Source organism: Solanum verrucosum, unplaced genomic scaffold, assembly GCF_900185275.1.
Source record: "Solanum verrucosum unplaced genomic scaffold, falcon-dt-bn FXZP01000060.1, whole genome shotgun sequence".
NCBI classification, from domain to species: Eukaryota; Viridiplantae; Streptophyta; class Magnoliopsida; order Solanales; family Solanaceae; genus Solanum; species Solanum verrucosum.
This window is the reverse complement of record NW_026020129.1, coordinates 6,272,428-6,292,735: the sequence shown is the minus strand read 5'-3', so window position 1 is coordinate 6,292,735 and position 20,308 is coordinate 6,272,428. Positions and strand designations below refer to the sequence as shown.

Genomic DNA, 20,308 nt, shown 5'->3' with positions numbered 1-20,308 from the left:
GGATAGAAACAAAAAAAAAATGTGTGTTTTTTTTTTTTAATCAAAAAAAGGTTATAAACATAAGAAAAACGAAAAAAACAAGATTGAGACAGTTACAAATTTCATTCAGTTTCTTTTACTTGATTGAACAGCCTCAAATTCAGTTATTTCAACTATATTAAATCATCGTACAAGAATGGTGTAGCTTATGTTCTTAGAATTTCTTAGTAATTGTATTCATTTTATCAAAAGTAATAATAAAAAAAGGGAAATAAAAGAATAAATCATTTCATTAAAAAGGAAAAAGATAGAGGGACCTTTTGTGAATTTTACAAACCTCAAAAGAAACAAAAAACTGAAATCCAAAAGTATCACATGTAGCTTGTAAGATTCAGTATATTCCCAAAAAAAATTGAAACTTTTTGGGATTATATAGCAGTTGGCAGCTTATTCATCTTCACACTAGCCACCACTCAAGTTTGAGAAACCCCATAAACATAATCAGAGCTGAAACAAAAAGAAGACAAAATCCCAAAACAATTAATAAGAACCTTTCAAAATCTGGACTTGTTGAGTCTATCTTGGGCAATAATAGTATCAATGATGCAATCTTTTTCAACTTTTTCATATCTTTCTTTCTTCTTTCTCTTTACAACTTTGAGTAATCCCATTTTCCACTCTTATTTTGGCATTTTAGGTGATTAAAGTTCAGTATTGTCTGTGTAGTGTTGCTTATGTGTCTTTATATGTTAATGTTCTTTCAGGTTTTGTGAAAACTGTCTTGACCCAAGATGGGTTTTGCTCTGCACCATTAAGAATTGATGCTGATTCCAATTCTCAGCCGCTTTACTGGAAAGTTACTAACCCCACACTTTCCCCTTCTCATCTTCAAGGTCAGTTGCCTTGTTTGGCTCCATTATATAGTATTGGAAACAAGAGAAAAATGACTAAAGACATCAAGTTCATTTCTTTTGGTTGTTGAGTTCATCAGGTTCATGTTTTTAGCCATAGCATTTTGTGAAATATTGTTCTTTCATACTAGTAATCCTAGTTTTACTCTGGGAGTTTCTTGTTATTCCATTTCTATTACTATTTAATGTTTCTTGCACTTCGATTGTGGTATTATTTTGTTCTATTGACGGTTCCTTATTAGTATGCTTTGTCATGCTTTCTTTAGCATTTTGTCTTGGCTTCTTCACTCCTGTTGTGTTTTTTTAATCGAACGGCTTTGTAATGCTTTTACCTAAGTTGAGGGTCTATCCGAAACAACCACTCTATCCCCAAGGTAAGGGTAAGGTTTGTGTACACACTACCCTTCCCAGACCCCACATGTGGGACTACACTAGTATGTTGTTGTTGTATTTCTTGAAATAGTGGATAAGTGCTTATTTCTTATAAACTGAACAATATCTAGTCATTTAAAAGCTGATTACAAGTTGCTTATATTAGACTAATGTGGATCTTATTTATCAAGTTCATGTCTTGTAACCATAGCAATTCTTGAATAACTGGATAAGTATTTAATTCTTATACAATGAATAATATCAAGCTAGTTACTGCCCCCAGGGCATTGATGTAGTGGTAAGAGCGCAATTCTTATGCACTCTACATTATCAAGTTACTTACTTCCCCAGGTCTTTGGTCTAGTGACAAGAGTGCAGCTTGTGATGTGTGGGTTAGGCGCATCTCATGGGATAAAAACATGTTATTTGAACGGAGAAGGGTAGAGGAGCGAGCTCATTTTGCCCCGAGCTTCGAACACATTAGCCACTAATCCTAGGGATTTCCCGGTTATTAAAAATAAAATAAAATATCAAGTTACTTCAAATTAGATTACAGATAAATCAAAATAGGTTATGTGAAGGTTTCTGTTTTCAATGATAACTTTTTGAGAAATGTGTCAATGTATATAACTAAATTTTGTTTGCTAATGGTGTGCCAGGAAGAGGTTGTTGGATGCTATTACTCTGCTTGTTTGATTTTGACCATGCTGTTCTATTCTCTTAGCGATCACACTATATATCGGGTGTCTTTTTGTTTGGGATATCTTTTAGCAATTATTTTCAAGTGGTGCTCTTGGAAATGTTATTGTGACAATGATGGTGTAGATGAAACTGAATTTGGTCTGTTGATTTAGCTATTCGTTTATTCTTTGTGTGCTTGCAGACTTGCCGGGTTTTACTCGTAGTGTGTATAAGAAGGACCATGCTTTCATTACTCCTGAAAGCCAAGTATTTAGCCCTCTACCTGATTGGTATGCTCGACTAACCATTTCCATTATCTGGTTGATAGACTGATATATCTTTGGTTAATTGCTCATCTAAAAAACAATGTGGCAGGACAAATACTTTAGGCGCCTATCTAATCACACCAGCAATTGGCTCGCATTTTGTCATGTACTTGGCAAAGATGCAAGGTATCTTCTTAATGCTCCAATGTTGGAGTCATTTAAGCTTTCATGCATATATGTTATTCAGTGATTTGCTTTCCGATCAAGTACAAAAGAGTCTGCGAGGATGGTGGACGTGCATCTCTATTTTTTGCCTTCTTAAAATGAAAGGAGTTTTATGGAGGGGCTGAGCGAAAAAATTTAAAAGTGGAACTAGGAATGTGGGTGCATTCCTATTGTCCAATGGCCGACTAGGAATCCTAAAAGGGATTAAAAAATATGCAAGAATGCCACACCTAGGTTTTGTAGTTGTGATCTAAAGCAACTTTTGGATCCCCATTATGACTACATTTATATATATATATATATATATATATATATATATGGGTCCAACCTTCAATGAACTCAGCACCACCACTGGTATTCCCCTAATTTAAGAGAAGTGACAATTCAGAAGAAAAGGAAAAAAAATAATCGGAGAAAGTGCTATGAAGACCAAAACAAAGGCTTCTAAAGTCTATTATATCCTATTTAAATTAACAAGAGTGCGAAGAATCTATAGGCACATCATGCTACAAACAGTAGTCTTTATCCTGAGCTCCAATGCCAAAATATGATAGCATGAAAATTTGCATGGTGCATTCTGTAATCGCTTTATGAATGTTTGGTTGTAATTATTTGCAATTTTTCCTCCTTGCAGAAAATTCAAAATCAGGGCTTCCTCCTAGTGATGTTGAACGGTGGGAAGATTTTTGATGTTTGTTTCTCTTTCCCAAAATTTCTTGACGCAGAGTTCATCTTAAGTTGATGCATGTTTTTTCCAATTACAGCATCTTGTGCAACATTTTTCTAATTACACTACTGTTTCTATAATCACAAGTAAACAAAAAATTCTAGTACTTCCATTATATAGTATTTCTAACTCTTGCAAAATCAGGTTCATATTTGTGGTCCACGGAAGTGCGGTTCTCACCAACATATCCGGGAATGTCCACAAACTGAAAGTACGCCAACCATACTTTTAGCCTGCAATTTCTTTTATACTGTAAGGAAGTTTGTGAAGCTGCTGTTATGCATAACTGGTGTAATATTTTGGTCAGAACATAGATTCTTAAGTACCAAAGTAGGTAGAAACCTGAGTTGATGTGTCAATCAGGATGTCATCTATATTTTAGAATTTCGGCTATTGAAGATGAGGCATGGTGATTTGTCGATTAGGAGTCTATCTTAAGATAATGAGTTCCTTTAATAAAAGACATATAAGCTGTTATCTCCTTGCTCTTACTCCTAGCTTTCATATGGTATCAAAGTCAATCTTTAACAATCATTTCTCAAACTCATAAGTCCCTATAAAATCACAAGTTGAAGCATCAACTCTAGAATCAGGTTACACGTGTGGGAAGATGTTGAGTTCAATGGTTTCCCGATTCGGGCAGATAAGGACATTCAAAAGAATTTTATATAGGTCTTGGTCTACTCTAATCATTACTTAAGATATTTGGTTGGTATTCAGGTTCACTTGCCTCTTCCTCTCTGAGACATCTTGAGTGAAACTTGTATACTTCTTAAGCTTTCTCACTATAAATGCAGGTTGATTCGTATGCTTATCTGCCCCCCAATTTGGATCACACAGTGGAAACTGATGCAGCTGCTACTCTTGTTGTATTTGAAAGGAGGTCAGTCTTTTATTTCATGGTACCTCATGTTGGTATCATTCTGTACACTCGAAATGACTTATGGCATCCTGACAACATGCATTATTTTTCAAACATCTAATTTTGATTACCAAGTTTCTTGTCTATTAAAATTTTAAATGCTCAAAGTCTTTGTTTAAGGTATTCTGGCTTGGAAAATCATGTTACTGAGCAAATTGTCGGTTCAACAGACAAGCAGCCCCTTCTTGAAACTCCTGGCGAGGTACCGTTTTCCTCAGCTCTACTTCTCTAAAATACAAATTGATTCCCTTATTTGAACTATGTTGTTCTGTTTCTTTTATTCTCACTGTTCAAATTTCTAAAATTTAAATCCCTTACAGAGAGAAATGAGGTTTCCTTTTCCTTATTGATTTAGAGTTTTGGTTTTCATTTGAAATAGAACATAATAACATCCTTTATGTTTCTTTTTCTTGTCTGTTGCCAGATTTTTGAGCTAAGGAAGCTTCTTCCAACGTCTTTAGCTTATGATTTCAATATACACGTGAGTTCTACCACTTGTCTGTGGCTATTTTCTCCCATTATCTATCTAATTTATTCTACTCTGGATATGTTTTAACTCTGATATATGAGCTTGTTTAGAGTTGGTAGAATTGGCTAATATAAAACTTCTGTAAATGAATGAAGATTTTGCTTAAATGTCAATGAGGTTCCTTGAAGCTGGCCGTAAGTGTATACAAAGTAATTTTTAACCCGCAGGCAAACTAATATATATAGAACTAAAGGTATACAATTGTCTAACTTTGATGTTCTTGTGTATTTTCCTAAATTCTTCTTTCCCTTTTATTTCCGACACATATTTATGGCTGCGGAAGATCATGGATTTTCAACCAGGAGAATTCCTCAATGTCAAGGTATGTTTCCACTAGTATTGCATCTATTCATTTTCATTGGTTCTCCTAGTTCAGTCACATTGAACATCACCAAGGACTTGATCTGTGTTATAAGCAAGGCAAAAGTTCTTTTAAGATTGCATATAGCAACATTCTCCATTACCATTCTCTCTCAAAAAAAAATTTAACAATATTTTGCAGCATTAGTCATTAGTTTAGATGATTAACTGGCATCTGCTTGTTCTTCACAATATACTTGAGAATGGAATTGTTTTTCACCTGCAATTACTTCAAGTTTGTATATTATTGGCTGGATTGCAGGAAGTTCATTATAACCAGCATGGTTTGCTGCTGTTGGAGGGGCAAGGCATTTATCGACTAAGTGATAGCTGGTATGAATCAAGCTCTATATATTGAGCTGGATTTGATAATATGTCCTGGAATCATTTACTTGTGTGCCTTGCACTATGGCTCATGGAAGATAAAATGTGTAGACAAAGTCTTTCTTTAATTCAGAACACTTCATAGGCCTTCTAAAATCATGTTCTAACATTCTCCCATTTTCTTTTGGATTATAGGTACCCAATTCAAGCAGGTGATGCTATTTGGATGGCACCATTTGTACCTCAATGGTAAGTTAGAGATGGGGATCCTTGTGCTGCAAGCCTGCAACTATGTGAAAGAATATCTTAGTGATATCTTTGCTCTTTCTTTCAGGTATGCTGCTCTGGGCAAGACGCGTTCACGCTACTTGATATATAAAGATGTAAATAGGAATCCACTGTAGTGACATTCATCTTTTCTGAGTATGGTTCAAACAGCATAATTTCAACAATGCTGAGCAATGTCACATTTTCTCCTTTGACCCCCCCTCCCCTCCCCCCCCCACCCCCAACCGCAAATCTTATGTCTATTTTGTGAATGCTTGGTGGAAAACAAAATAAAACATTGCCAGATCTGTTATTCTTGACTGCCTTGTTATACTTACATGTTATCTTTAGTATGAGAAGGGCAATGTGCCATTTTTTTTTTCTATTTCGATAACAGATGCTCCTTCGATTTCAATCTGTGTCCTGGTTCAGAATATCCTATTTTTGGTGTGATTTTGGAACATAGAATCTTTGATATTTTTTAAATAAAATTCAGATCTAGAAACTACACAAAAAGTAGTACAAGTCACAATAGTTAACACCTCAAAATATAAAGTGTTTGAACTCTCCAAATATCAAGAGCATTCAATCCCCACACAATACAGCATTAAAAGGGTAGAAAAGAAAGAGAACTTCAAGCAGCAAACAACAAATTCAGCAGCTTAGTGGATCTAATTCAATATTACTTGATTCATGGTTCACGTATAAAGAGTCCACAAAGTAGCTCAAGTTTAGTGATCTAATGTATATTTAGTAGTCCAAAAATGACCTTATGATAAACTTAATTATGTAATCCAACCAAATATTCTAAGTAATGAAACCAGTTACAACTGGATCAATGATAATTGCACAGGAACTGAAATGTCTTCTGAAACCAGCTGACATGACAAGCATTCAAGTGTAGCCAGACACTCTTCCTATGAGACCTGCTCGGCATGAGGCATCTGCATGAAGAGAAACTCGAAGGATTTCCCTGATTTTTCAAACTCAAGCATGCTAAGAGCAACTTCACAACTTTGTGAGACAATAGGCTCGGGATCCTTGGCAAAATCCACAAGAAGAGCAAGACATTCGGCATCTGCTATAGAACCAAGAGCTTCAGCTGCTTCATGTCTAACCATTGGATGCTCATTGACATCTTTAAGAGTCATAGACAGGGCATCTGAAGCCCTTTTGTTCTGCAACTGACCCAATACATACGCAACCTCATGCCTTAGTAGAGCACTCTTTGAACCTAGGGATGCAATAATTGCAGAAATAGCTTCCTCTCCTCCATTGTTTCTTAGAGCAAAAAGAGCAGCATAGCGTTCATACATTCCATTTTCTTCACTCAAAAGAACTTCCCTCAAGTCCTCAACAGAGGAATAAGAAGCAGGAGCAGCAGGGTCTACTGATAGGAAGGGTGACGGTGCCATTGTTGAGGAGCCATCATCAGTTCCTACATTCTTCAGTTCTTTGATTCGACTAAGAGCCAGTTCACATGTCTCCCGGACCTCTTGGGCTGGATCTGAAGCCAAACTTCTTTCTAGAAGTAAAATATTACTTTCTATGCCAATTGCACCAAGTGCTTCTGCAGCCTCATGCCGAACAATTGGATGCAGGGAGAAATCAAATAGAACTCCTTCAAGAGCAGGAATGGCATCAGCATCTTGCATTTGACCCAGTGCAAATGCAGCCTCATGTGCCAAGAGATTTGAGGGGTCCCTTGTTGCATTGATAAGGGCATTTCGTGGACCTGATCCCCGAAGGTTCCTTAGAGAGAAAAGAGCTCTGAAACGCTCTGAAATTGGCTGGTCTGGGTCCAGCAATCTGTCACATAGAAACTTCTCCATCTCCTGAGAGACTTTAAATGAACTTTTCAGAAGATCATCTTGGTCCTCCACTCCAACTACATTTCCAATCTCACCTACACTGACCTCCATGTATAGCCAAATTCAGGGTTGGAGAACTTCACTGAATAATGTTGGCACTTGGTACTCGACCAAACTTCTGGCAAGTCCCCTTCAAGAGATTTATGCGCAGATGCAGCTAAGTGATTACTAAACCAAATTTAGATCTTGAGTCTATTTCTTTATCACTCTGATACCAACATTAACATGATCTTGATCCCTGCAATTGAAACAACTGCATTAAGACAAAATGAAACTACGATGTTGTATCTGTTGCATAAGTATACCCTTATATATATATGAGCATAGAAGAAAGTGAAAGCAAAAACAGAATCTACTTCGCAATAGTTTTAATTACTTGGAATAATAAATGTTAGGATAAAAAGTGTATTCCACACAGACTCTTTCAACTTTCAATGCAACAATCTGCTGAACATTATGGCTCAACTTTCTCAATCAAGTTTATCAAGTCACCAACTTCAAGACCTAGAGTGACACTAACAAAATAGACAATAATTTTTATAAACAACTATGAAATCAGTCTGACCATCTCCACAAGGAGAAACATTCATAGTCTGACGAACGGAGTATCTTTCGAAAACAGTCTCTCTATCTCCACGAGGTAAGGTATCCTCTCCAGAAAACAACGCATCAAATTGTGAAATCAAACAAAAAAAACCACTAAAATAGATTATGGTAGAAGAAAGACAGACCTGTGATATCATTAGCTCTTCCGGCGAACTCTACGTCGGCGATTGGAGGGTTAGGGCTTGATTTTGGGGAAGAAGATGTAGGTAGACGGCGTGTTTTCTTTTTGTTTGGAATGGAAGCACGTGAACAACACGTGATTAGATTCTATTCCTTTTTAACGCCGTAAGTCTCAGTTAGAATTTGGACTGTTTTTCATTATTGGAGGACCATTAGTGATCTAAATTAAAGAATAAGGATGATTTTAGTTCAGAGCCCAAAGATAAAGGACCATTTTAAGCCTTTTTCTCTTTGAAAAGTACTAGAGTATAATTTATAACAAATGACAATTTAAAATATTTTTTTAAAAAAGATTATTCAAATTCATATAATTGGCATAATATAAAAAGGAAAAGACTCAAATATATCATCAAATTTTGAAAAAAGGATCATTTATGTCATTCGTTAAAAATTTCGCTCATCTATGTCATTTCCATTTGAGAAGAGGCTTATTCATATCATCATTTGTTAACTGAAAATTCTGAAATGGCATAGATGAGCCAAAGTTTCAACGGATGACATAGATGAACTTTTCCTCAAAGTTCAATGGCATATTTGAACCTTTTTCCTTTTAAAAAAATAATTGAATTAATGACGTGACCGGATCATAATTGACCACATGTAAAAAAAGATTTTGCGAAATGAAACTCTTTTTAGTTAATAAATAATGGTATGAATGAGTCTTTTCTCAAACAGAAATTACGTAGATGAGCCAAACTTTTAACTGATGGCATAAATGAGTCTTTTCTCAAAATTCGATGAACCTTTTTTCCATATATAAATATGTCTTTTAACTTGGCTCAACTAACATTTATGCCCTCAAACTTTGGATATGCACAAATAAATACTAAAACCTGTATAAAATTGAACAAGTAGGCATATATGTCCTAAGTGATATAATCGTAAGACGCCACGTATGTTATGTAGGACGAATGTGTCTATTTGTTCAATCTTAAATAAATTTAAGTGTCTATTTATGTATACTCAAAATTAAAAGATAGGAATATTAATTAAAATCAAATTATAAAATACGTTTATATATTATGTCTAAATTCTGTGTAAAAGACATTCTTCAATAGCTTATTCCCAAAAATTGTCTAAACGGCTCCAAGAAGCTTTTCCAAAATGTGAAGTTAGGGTTTTATTCTCTTTTTCAAATATCTTCTACTTCTTACTAATATGTATATATTTTCTATTATAGTTTGTTTGTTTGGTTTTAATTTGATACGAAATTTTTGAAAATAAAAAAGACTTTTAAATTTATTGTTTTAAATTAAATAAATATTTAAAGTATCAAAATATCTGTTAATTTTGTTATATTAAATATATTTATTTAAAAATTTAAAATTAAAGAATTGTTATAAAAAATGCAATCCTTTTTAAACGAAATAAAATATATATATATATATATATATATATATATATATATATATATATATATTTGGGAATTATGCTAACCTTGGAATCAATTTAATGGGAAAATGTGTTTTCCATAATATTTTTTTCTCTTCATAATAAAATTATATTTATGTTTGCACTTTCTATGAGTAAAATAGGAAGGCGTTACATTGTATGGTTGATAAAATTCCACATGGCAATTATCTAGCCATGAATGAATCAATGGTGTCTGCGAATAACGGGCGAATATTTTTTTTTTTCCCTACTTTGAAGTCATTATATTATTGTTTGGGAATATTGATTATTTTATTTTTTTGGTTTTCCATTTGTTCGGAGAGCTCCGATTAAATCTGGATCACACAAGACCTATTCGGAAATGGCATTTCCAACAAGATTTTCTTCATATTCAGAGCTCGAATCCGATACCTCTTATTAAGAGTGAAGCACTCTCAACCAGTGTACCACAACCTATATTGATGGAATATTGATTATTTGAAAATATTATCTGCTATTCTTAAAAGATTTAATTTTAAAATGACTTTTCCTCCCTTAAATTAACCTACATATAATTTTTTTTAAAATCATTTTTAACTCGATATTTGATACTTGCTTTAGGGTTTTGATTAATTCAAATCACATATTATACCAGCAGCCTCACTAAAGAAATAATGCTTCCTATTTTTTTCTATTCACGAAGATAGATTCTAAAAACTTTGATTAAAATTAAAAGAATCATCTATTTGTTCCATCATAACATAACTTTTGATGGTTTTCATTGGCGAAGCTAAAAGCTCATATACTGATTTCTCGTTATCTTATAATTAAAGGCATAAAGATGTAAATGGATATGCTCTCTATCTTTTTTATGTTTTTAGAGAAATAAAAATAATGTGTAACTATTTAAGACGATATTTAAGTTAATGAATAGGTGGGTCTCAATTAAAGTTAAGTTTTTGGCTAAAAATATCTCTAAACTATACCCTCAACTTAAACTACATCCTTAAATTATCTTTCTCAACAAAAAAATCCTTTAAGTATTTGAAACTTGACAACTTCCATCTCTCTGTTAAAATTTGTCAAAAAAATTAGCGAATTCCACACAAAAACATATGCAATTCATTCTATTCTCATAAAAAAAAAATCTATGATTTTATTACTTGTTGGAAAAAGCTTTCAAAAATTAATATTTTTAGAGACCCTTGTTTGCTGTTAAAAAAATAATGTTAGGATAGTGTGAGTCTACGGGGAGACATGATCTACTCTTCTCCTTTATCAACAGGATGGAGTTGGAGCTTAATTTTACACCATCTTCACCTTGAAAAGTCAAAATGTCGTTAGATCAATAATTTTTTTGGGGGCAAGCTGATAGTTGAGGTAATCAAGATTCAACTAAGTTTGATGTCTAGTACTTGAGTTTCGTATCCATTATTAGAAGTAAAAGTCTCCGACCGACACCACTTTTTGCAGATTCAATGAGAAGAAAATATTTCAACTGAGAATTTTTTTATATCAAATCAAATGAAAGTAAATAAAAAACAAAATTGTTAATTAAAGGAAGACAATGCAAAACGTTGTTGCTAAAAAAATCACAATATTTTATTTTAGATGTATGTAGAATGAACAAAATTGATTTATTGGGAGTACTGATTTAGGGACTTTTGTTGAGAGTTGTGTGAACCGTACATGTTTTTGTGAAGAATTTGTTAATTTTTGATAAATTTTAACAAAAAGATGAAAGTTGTCAAATTTTAAATAATTGAGGGACATTTTCTGTTAAGAAAAAATATTTGAGGATGTAGTTTAAGTTGAGAGTATAATTTAAGGATGTTTTTGGCCAAAAATTCCTACTTTATATATAATACTATATCATCGCATGTCAAGTGGCTTTATTTTTGGAATATATAATATACCCTTTTAGGTAATAACAAATTCACCTAATGCAAATGATATTAATTGTAGGATAAGTATTTATTCGTATTCGATATTTATAATAAATTAATAATAGTATGACATGTGTCTTTTATCACCTAACAAGGGTTAATCAATATGAATTTCACTCACATATTACTTCATCATGATAAAATACATATATATTAATTTGATATAAATATTAAATATAATTTTTTTTAAAATCTTAAATGGGACAATTAGCTTTAAAAGGGTCAATTACCCTATGAATAGGTGGGAAGTTTGATGATAGTAGCATTCCCTCCTTTTCGATTTAGGCATGGTTTAATTTGATATAAAATTTAAGAAAAAAAAGTAGAATTTAAATTTTCAGGTTTAAAACACTCCTTAATAATTTGTGTAGCTAAATCATCATATTAAAAGTAAAATGAATATTCTAAAGTAAAACTATTTTTAATTATAGAACATTGATAATTTTATTGAGACAGATTAAAAAGAAAAATATGCCACAAAAATATTATTTTAGATGAAATTATATTGTGATTTTCTAAATTTCTAGTTGAGGAAGAAGACAAATTTCTAGATTTGATTTCAAGATTTGTCAATTTTGTACTATTTCAAGCAACAATGGATTATGCAATCATGATGATAAAGTTTAGTCAACTAATTTATGTCCTTAATTAATACTTATATCCCACAAAAGCTATTGGAAGAAAAAAAGATATTAATTTTCCATTCAATATTTGATTTTGTATCGAGGTCCATGATTAATTCAGACTTTGTTGTATAAGGTGGGAGAAACGTTACCCCAATCAAAATTTCTCCGCAAAACCTTTGATTAAAAATAAGAGAATTCTATAATTCTTCCACTACATTTTATAATGAAAAATAAAATTTGCTAAAAATTAAAGAGGACTTTTAACCCAAACTTTATGTCATACCATTAGGTGTCATTTGATATGTGAGATAAGTATAACAACTTTGAGATAAAATTTGAGATTACATTATTCCATGATTGGTGTAAGCTATTAGCTAATCTCGTGATTATTTAATGTCACCATTTATACTGAAATGATGAATTAATATCCCATATGAAAAATAAAATAAAATAATTTCATCGGATATCTCATCCCGAATACCAAACGACTCTTAGGCTGCAGCATTTCCAATAATGCCATGATCCAAATAGAAAGATTGTCATGTACAAGTACACCAAAGGATAATGCTGAAAAGGGCCCAATTTTATTTTCTTGGCCTCAATTGACTCTTATATAAGTGGAATGCTCTGAGCTGTGAGTTTGATGTTATAGTTGTAAAAAGTTTAGTTTTTTAATTAGAAGAAAAGTTCAAGAAAGTTTTATGCAGACAGTTAATAGTGGAATTCTCTTTTGAAAGATGTGATGTGATGTTAATTTGTCACTCTCACTTAACTCCCAATTTTGGCTTTAAGAAAGTTTTAATCTCGAATATATGAGGTTAAAATTAGGCGCAATTTATTTTAGATATACTTCTATTATATTTAGGTGGATTCGTATATATTTGAGTCTCTCGTTTGCTTCTCTCCTTTCTTGCTCGTCTATCTCCCTTTCTCGCTCGTTTTTCTTCCTATGTATTTGTATTTCAGAATGTACCTAGAATGTATCTAGTATTCCAGATATATGTAGCTGTTGTGATTCACATGTATATGAGATGCATAAACTATCTCGTTCACCTCCCTCCTATCTCACTCGTTTCTCTTCCTATTTCAGTGTATGTGGTAGCAAAATTACATGTATCTAGATGTATATGACTTAAAAATCTGGTATAAAATTATATTAATTAGTGAGACAATACGCAATTATTTCAAAACTATAGAGAGAATTAGTAAATATAGTAGAGATTTCTGTATAATTAGGTAGTTTTTCCATAATATTATTCATATGATTTTCTTTTATAACATATGAATCTCTTGGATAAAGATTTTTTGAGCAAAAATATTAAATGGTGGTTTAATATAAAATTTTGTAAATTATTACAAAAGTTAGAGAGTCAAATATTTTCTTTTTATCTAGATAGTTAAGCATTGAATGAACAAATATTAGATCTAAGTCTAATGTTATTAATTCCAACCAATAATTTTTCAAAGATCATATTTGCAGACTTATAAACATAAGAACAAAATCTAATTAATAAATATCTAAAAAGGCACATTTATGTAAATCAACCCCATTTCCCCTCCTCTATCTAAGCAGCATATCTTAGTTGAATTCAATTTTTTAAAGTAAGATCCTTATTAACTAATTAATAATAATAATCCATGAAGATCACAAAATATATTTTTTGAAAAATTAGGTGTCATTTTTATATCAAGAAATTTTACCAGATTTTGTCAATAATGTGTAGGTCATAGAAATTTTATACCAAATTTCTATTCTGTTTGTCTTCTTGTTACAATTGATATGTTTCCTTTTAGTTAATGGCAGACCATTGTATCCTAATTAGGTTAAGTTGCCTTTTTGTCTTCTCAAATATATTTGCTTAGAGGTGAGGTATTGTATTTGACATTAATCCACTTTTAATTCCATATCACCTCTTTGTGATCATATACCACTAATTAACCTTCCTTTATCTATATTGCTATATTTTTAAGAAAATAAACTAGCTAGGTTTTACATGACCTAGTTGTACTTGCAAAAATAACTAGTTTTTTTTTTGTTTTTCCATTCGATATCCAGTACTCATATTGAAGTTCAATTAAATTTGGATTCGCACCGAAAAGTCTCAGATTAGAGAATAAAGCGCTCCCTAACAAATGCAACTTTGTACCTAGAGAGACTCAAATTCGAGATTTCTGATTATAGATGAAGGAGTACTTACCACTCCATCACAATCCTAGTAAAACAAGTGAAAATTATATAATATTAATTCAAATATTAGGTACTTACCTTGTCTCCTATTTTTCAATGTAATAGCCTTGGGCTATTCCACTTATATAATTTATTTTTAAGATTTTAAATTGAAAGCTCCAATTTATTTTTTTCCAAAATAAAATTTTCTCACTCTTGTTTTTCAGTCATTAAAACATAAATATTAGTTGCAATTAAAACATACGTCTTTTAATACAATGATTAGACAAATCTCAATGAATACGTTGAATCTTAAAAAGAATAAGGGTGAGTATACTTGTTCATGAACAACTAGCCATTGAATTTGAAAAGGAGTTCACTTTAGATCCAATTGCACCATGAATATTGGCTTTTCTATTTATTATTAAACAAACACAATTGGTGAACAAAAATGAAGTTATAACTATTAAATTAACTCTATCTATATATTATAGGAAAAAACAGGGATAAGTGTCTGAAAAATACCCCAATTTTGGTCGAATTTGCTGTTGCGATACTAAACTTTAATGAGGACCTATTACCTCCCTAGACTATTTAATACCGTATTTTAAACATATATATTTGCCCACGTGGACATAAAAAATAATACAAAATTATAAATAATAATGTGTCCACGTGGGCACATATATACCTTTAAATACACTATTAAATAGTTCAGGGGGTAAAAAATACGGTATTAAATAGTCTAGGGAGGTAATAGGTCCTCATGAAAGTTTAGTATCGCAACAACAAATTCGACCAAAGTTGAGATATTTTACAGACCCTTATCCCAAAAAATTATTAAAAATATCTCTGAATTATTTGAAATAGATTAACTTTATTATATTCTTTATTATATTTTTGGCTCCAAAAATTCTTTCACCATTAGTCAACTAGCTAAAAAGTGCTCTCCAACTAGTTAAATATATTTTTTAAAAATACCCTTCTGGCTAACGGTTATTTCATAAAAAAATTGTCCAAATTTATTCTTTCCAAGCAACATGTGTTGTTTGATTTTTTTTTTTCTATAATTGTGGTGTTGGGGTTAACTTATACATGCACGATTAATTTTTGCCTTTATCGAGCATATATATGGCGAGATTTTACCCATTCCTTTAGGCAGATGAGAAGAAATTATCTAGTAATTTTGTCTTTGCTAATTAATATTCAAATTTAAATCTTATGATTTACAATTCATTTCATTGACCACTAAGCAACATCATTAGCACATATTAGGAAGAACTCATTATCAATTTCTATATCTATTATTATTTATATATATATATATATATATATATATATATAAATGTAAATGTACTAGCATTTTACCAAATTTCTATATTTGTCTTGTTGTTACAACTGGATCATGATATATGTTTCTTTTGGTTGATGGCAGACCATATCTTAATTAAATCAAGATCAATATCTTTGTAATTTTTTCCCTTTTATAATTTGTGATTGATGGATTATTGCTAAAAGCAATACATAACATGACAAAACCTTAAATGCTGTAACCTATTAGGTATAAGTGCACTTTTTGTTTTCTTTGCTTACAGGTGAGGTCTTGTGTGTTTGACATAAATCCACTTTTAGCTCCATATTACTTATTTGTGATTTTCATTGCTATATATTGGTTTGTGATCACACACCTAACCTTTATTCATTTTACGGAAAATGGTCAAAAATATCTTTAATATTTGTGATTAGAAAGCGTTAATGTTATTTAAAATTTTAAATATATGCTCCAAAGCAGACAATACCTTGAGAGTTGCGTTTGAAAATAGGTTATTTTGACCTATGTTCTTCATATATAATTGTAAACATAAATATTCTTTGCAAGAGAAGGTGACCATTTTCATTGTATGGTGGTAATGTTGCTTAGCTAATCCAACTTTTGAAATATATTGCACCATGAATATTGGCTTTTTTTCTATTAAATAAAAACAATTGGATGGACAATGAAGTTATAATCATTTCCTATCAAAATTCTGTGATCTTCTTCCATATTATATTCAACCATGAGATTCATGTGACTCCCCACATGTTATCGAGACGAATTCAGAATTTAAAGTTATAAATTACTATAATGATCTTAAGTCGATATATATAATAATAACCGCGTTCACAGTTAAATATTTATATATAGTAACTTGATGATCTCTAAACAAAAACATAAAGCGTGAGTAGAAGCTATAGATTTCACGTGAATCCGTAACTAGCTATAAGACTAGATCCACCTTGACCCACTCGATCTCATGACTCTCCCTAAAAAGTAAAAAAGAACAAACTAAATCTTTTTGTGCTGGATGCCATTATATATGTTTTTAGGATGTTTCAAGTCCTTTGTGATTTCATGTATAGAAAGGACAACTTGAGAAGAAGGCATGTTGTGAGTGATCCTTGCACTTATCATATATAGTACTTGGATAGGCATGGAATTATTTTTATCTAATTTCTCTAACTAAAGGAACCATAATTATTACCTCTGTTTCAATTTACGTGAATCTCTATTTAATATGACACGAAATTTGAGAAAAAAAAAGTTTTAAAAAGGTTGGTATTTAGCATGTTCATTGTTTACAAACTTTTTTAGTAGGATGGAGGATGGAGATGTCATTCCTCACATTCGTTGTCCCTAGACTTCACTTTTTCGATAGAACTTGTATAGTTTTAATGCCCCTGCTCCTATCTCCAAGTGTATAATTCATCGATTTACTGAGTGACTTTTTCTTACCTCAGCTAGTGTTGGAGTTCTTATCTTACTACAACAAATTTGATTATCAGGGGCAAATAATTTCGTCATCTTCGTCGCTAAAAGTATTATTTAACTACAAAAAGAAAAATCATCCCCAAATAATGCTTAAACATTTGTGACAAATTTATTTGCCGTAAAAAGTATATTTTTTTTAGTTAATAGTATGCTTTGTCACTAAAAAGGTTATTACTACCGACAAAATTATATCATCGCTAATTATTTTACTTCAATCAATGACGACATCAATTGTCTCTAAAGTTATATGTATCTCGTAGTTGAACAAAATCTAATTTCGTCACTATGACTATATTTTGTATTAAAAAAATTATTTTGTTCTTAAATGTATTAATTAGAGATAAATTTATTATTATAAAAAATGTTAATGTTCCTATTATCTCTCATCTCCATTTTTTTTTAACCTCTCCCCAGGAGGGGCTCCCACATTATGCTTTCTTGGGGACTCAAACCCACAACCTTAGGGTTGGAAGTGAGGAGTGTTTACCATCCGATCAACTCTCTCTTGTCTCTCATTTTTATTTTATTTTTAACTTCATTCACTTATTTCAAATTTAACTTATGTAGAAATAATATAATATATGATTATTTATACACATACACAAATTTATGAAATTTAACACCCACAATTCATTCAAATGTAGATTATATTTTAATTAAACTGTATATTTTTTAAAATATTTTTAAATATATTCAGTACGATTCAGTCATTTTATTTATTTATTTTTATAAATTATTCAGTACAATTATAAATTTATATAAAATTAAACTTTCGATTTTATTAAAAAAATTAAATAATCAGTTCAATTCGATCAGTAAATCAATTGTTTTGAAAAAAAATCGATACTCATAACTATAGTACTTCATCATAATATATTTGAAATTCTAGTTGGTTCATTTCTTTCATTTGTGCTTTCATTTTTTAGTTTATTTCAATTTTCACACTGATGGAAAAGGTTAATAGAAATTAATGAAATATTTCGCACCTTTGCAAAGTCTAATTTTGTAAGTCGATATTATCTCTGTATAGTTGCTCTACGTACGTATGTGAAATTACTATTAAATATGTACATATTTTTAGGCAAAAGCAAATAGATCGACTTAATCTATGCAGTTTACCAATCACAAATCAATAAACACGCTAAAAAATTAGCACGAAGACTTGAGGAATTATTTTTCTATCGTCTTTATCAATAAAAGTGTATCAAATAAAAAACAAAAGTGATAAACCAACAAATATTAGCAATATAGTGGTAGAATCGTAAGTCTGTAACCCACTCAGGGTACTTATAACCTGGATTGTATTTTTCAAATGATGTATAACAATTGCATAATTTAAGAAAATTGATGACTTGAACTTTTTCATTTTTACAAAATCGATCAAATTTGTTGGTTTTAATATTTCCCCTCGCCAATTAACGAATGGACTCTGTCTATTTCTTATGAAGAACTTGGATTATTCTTTTTGTAAGTTGTCACTTGTAATTATGAACAATTGTAGCAAAAAAAGTTGTATTTAGCTATGGATTTTTTTCGTAGCAAATAGTTGAATTATTCACTACAAATTTTAAGTCGTCGCTATTTAACACCTTACACATTTTGTGACAATTTTTTTGTTGTCACTAAATCACTGATTGATTAGAGACAATAAAATCTTTGTCACCAATTATTTATATTATTAGTGACAAAAATAAATGTCATAGTTAAATCTAAATTTTTATAGCTAAAACTTATAATATTTAACTACGAACTCTAATTTGTCAATATTGTAACAACATAATTTTTTAGATGAATTTTTTTTTGTGTTCAAAAATTAATATATTTTAAGGCAAAATAATTTGTCATGAATTAGATACATTATTAGTGACGAAATAATGGGTCACTGATAACTTTAAATTCGTGACTAACACTACTTAACAAATGGCGCCAATTAATTTTTTGGTGGGAAACTTTAGTGGACAAAACTTTGCTATGGATTTTTATGTTTCGTCACTAAAAGTATGTGTCTCATATATTTAAGCACGAAAAGTAAATTTTGTTACTAAAAGAAAACAATTAGTGACGAATTTGATGTCGTAGCTAATAATTTCGTAGTTATATATCATATTTGTTGTAGTGTCTTTTAAAGCCCTATCCGTCTTTCCCCTTCTTTGCTTATTAAAAAAAAGAGTCTAATATGGAGAAATTTTTGTTGGAACTGCTTCACCCTTAACCAGAGGTCTCGGTTCAACCCCTGGGTATGGAGAAAGTTATGTTGGGAGCGCCACCTCCAAATAGGCCCTGCAGTGCGCGATCCGAATTTAATCGGGGCTCCAAACACCAGGTGGGGAAAAATAAGCCTAATTAATATGACTTCAAACAAGCAAGAAATGTCCTTTTTATGGTCTCAAATCTAAGATTTAAAGTTTATGAAATTTTCTATAATAATCCCAATTATTTAGTGTACAATACTAATTGTGTTTGCATTCAAACAGAATCACATAAATTGAGACGAGATTAAAGAATTAAGAACGTTAAGCATATGATGTGTCACTATTAGTTTAGGAGTATCAATCTCATTAAAGCTATAGATACTCAAGGCTAATTGATCACTAAGCTAACATTAGGAGAGGTGAGGAATGAGGTCAATGAAAAATTAATTAAATTCCTAGTTATATAGTGCCCCCACTTTGTTGAAATAATAATATTAATTAATTAGTGAAAGGATATTAATATATTCTCCTTGAGTGCAACTTAATTAATCACCAATAAGATTGAAAAGCTCAACAAAAAATTCCACTTCCCCTTAATTCTTTTCTTTAAAATAGTTAACAGTGTATATGCTTTCCCACTGTGTCAAATCTTATTATAATGCAAATCTTAATTATTGGAAATTTAATTCCTGGTCTCAATCATCAGAGTATTTTTAATTAGTCTAATCCAATTTTTTTGTATGATCCTAAATGAAACTGGAAATTTGGACTTATCTAGAAATTGGAAATGTTGAAAGGAACATTTACCACTCCTTATTTGTGGTCGAGACTCAAAAAGTTAGGTATAGTCAAGCGGGTTCATCTAAGCTTTATTTGATAAAAAGTTATATTATTATATATGATTAAAATTATTATTTTTAAGTACATAGTAGATGTTTAACCCCTTTAACTTCTTTGCGTGTTTATTTTTTCATATT

At 31.1% G+C, this 20,308-nt stretch overlaps 2 protein-coding genes across 2 annotated transcripts; one reads left to right on the top strand and one right to left on the bottom strand.

The window, feature by feature from the left end:
• Window positions 1-428: 428 nt before the first annotated feature.
• On the top strand, window positions 429-5,881 carry LOC125826887 ((S)-ureidoglycine aminohydrolase). The gene is made up of 13 exons (XM_049506230.1): window positions 429-640; window positions 744-872; window positions 2,146-2,233; window positions 2,319-2,395; window positions 3,069-3,108; window positions 3,306-3,372; window positions 3,959-4,044; window positions 4,204-4,285; window positions 4,508-4,564; window positions 4,896-4,934; window positions 5,235-5,305; window positions 5,492-5,545; window positions 5,631-5,881. Exons 1-13 carry the CDS (start codon window positions 580-582, stop codon window positions 5,698-5,700), a joined length of 921 nt encoding a protein of 306 aa, XP_049362187.1. The 5' UTR covers window positions 429-579; the 3' UTR covers window positions 5,701-5,881.
• A 344-nt stretch (window positions 5,882-6,225) lies between these two features.
• LOC125826886 (deoxyhypusine hydroxylase-B) lies at window positions 6,226-8,224 on the bottom strand. The gene is made up of 2 exons (XM_049506229.1): window positions 8,166-8,224; window positions 6,226-7,672 (listed from the first exon to the last, which is right to left on the bottom strand). The coding sequence occupies exon 2, from the start codon at window positions 7,483-7,485 to the stop codon at window positions 6,481-6,483; it is 1,005 nt and encodes a 334-aa protein (XP_049362186.1). The 5' UTR covers window positions 7,486-7,672; window positions 8,166-8,224; the 3' UTR covers window positions 6,226-6,480.
• Between the last annotated feature and the right edge of the window lie 12,084 nt (window positions 8,225-20,308).